The sequence below is a fragment of the Bidens hawaiensis genome, unplaced genomic scaffold (assembly GCF_021521415.1).
Source record: "Bidens hawaiensis isolate Kalapana, Puna unplaced genomic scaffold, B.hawaiensis_p1.1 tig00023407_1, whole genome shotgun sequence".
In the NCBI taxonomy this organism is placed as follows: Eukaryota; Viridiplantae; Streptophyta; class Magnoliopsida; order Asterales; family Asteraceae; genus Bidens; species Bidens hawaiensis.
Genome location: NW_027493672.1, coordinates 124,430 through 126,198, shown reverse-complemented (window position 1 = coordinate 126,198; position 1,769 = coordinate 124,430). Strand labels below are relative to the sequence as shown.

Genomic DNA, 1,769 nt, shown 5'->3' with positions numbered 1-1,769 from the left:
TGAAATCCAAAAATTCGTTGATGGTTGTTTCATTTGCCCACATGAGGCATCATGGAGGATCTTTAATTTTCTTATACATGATAGGCATCCCGTTGTTCAAACTTTGGCCGTTCATTTGGAAAATAGGCAAAATATCACTTTTAGAGATAACGACCTTCTTGATAATGTTGTTGGGAATTCATTCAATAGACGAACGACGTTAACTGAGTGGGTCCACAACAATAAATTTGACGACTGTGGCCGTCATCTTCGTTATATCGACTATCTTACGGGGTATACATAGAAAGCATCATCAAAGAGTCGGGTCAGGAGATCACTAAACACAACTCATGCGATAGGGATACTTATATATGTGCACCCAGGTTGTGGGGAAACCTTTTATCTGCGTGTGCTATTGGGTTACCAAAAAGGTTTTCAATCGTACATCTGCATACGGAAAATTAACGGCCAAGTTTACCCAACATTTCGTGCAGCATGTGAGAAATTGGGATTACTCGGTGATGATAAAGAGTGATCATGCATGATTGAAGAGGCATCAAACTGGGAAACAGCTTCAGAATTACGTACGTTATTTAGTCAAATGCTTTTGTATTGTAAAATCTCAAACCCTCTTCAACTGTGGAATCAACATCAGAGAAAAATGACAGATGACGTTCAACAAACTTATGGTGTTGCAAATGAAGACGACCTCCGAGAGTATGTCCTATATGAGTTGGAATTGTTACTTCATTAGAGTCCATCTGCCAAATCTTTAGCAAAATACGGTTTGCCTATGCCTAATGCCAACATGCTACAACGGCTTCAGAACAAGTTGCTAATGGATGAAAGAAATTACAATCGACAATTACTGGCCTCCGAGCATCTTTCCTCTTTAGGACGTCTAAACCCACAACAACTGTTGATATATGAACATGTCATGTCTGCCACTTCAGTGAATCAGCAAGTGCTAGCCTTTGTATATGGTCATGGTGGAACAGACAAAACATTCTTATGGACAACAATCATTGCTGCGTTACGCTCGGTCGGTAATTTCTTATTAGCTGTGGCGGCTTCTAGAATCGCGTCATTGTTACTGCCATCAGGGAGAACAGCTCACTCACGATTCAAAATTCCCTTGGATATGACTGATGACTCGACTTGCGATATAAAAAAGAACACATAGCTAGCTCATTTACTCAACGAAACATCTATCATTATATGGAATGAAGCCCCAACGAAAGATAGAAAATGTTACGAATCACTTGATAGGTCACTAAAGGACTTATTCAACAACTCTGGTCAACCATTTGGCGGTAAGTCTGTGATACTAGGACGTGACTTTAGGCAGACTTCCTATAATATCTAGGTCTTTAAAGACAACAATTTTGGCGGCCTCATTACCTAGATCCTACTTTTGGAGACATTTCAAGGTATTCAAATTGACAGAAAATATGCGGCTTCAAAGACCAAATCTCATTGCAGAGGCACGACATGTGATCTCTACATTCTCATCATGGTTAGTTGCTGTTGGAGACAGAGTTGTAGGAACAATAGACATTAACGAACCACAAAACACAAAAAAATAAAAATCCCATCACAATACCTGATACCGTACAGGGAAAATGCACTAACAGAACTAAGCAAATTTATATACGACGAACAAACTTTGGAAAACCCGACAGCTGTAACACTGTCAACCAAGGCTATTGTTTGTCCAACAAATGAACATGTTCATGAAATCAATTAAACTGTAACATTACGAAAATTTCGAGTCAATAATGTCAAGTTTT

The 1,769-nt window shown here is 39.1% G+C and overlaps 1 protein-coding gene across 1 annotated transcript; it reads left to right on the top strand.

Moving 5' to 3' along the window:
* Nucleotides 1-772: 772 nt before the first annotated feature.
* Nucleotides 773-1,162, top strand: LOC143567474 (uncharacterized). The gene has a single exon (XM_077053887.1). It carries the CDS (start codon nucleotides 773-775, stop codon nucleotides 1,160-1,162), a length of 390 nt encoding a protein of 129 aa, XP_076910002.1.
* The last annotated feature ends 607 nt before the right edge of the window (nucleotides 1,163-1,769 follow it).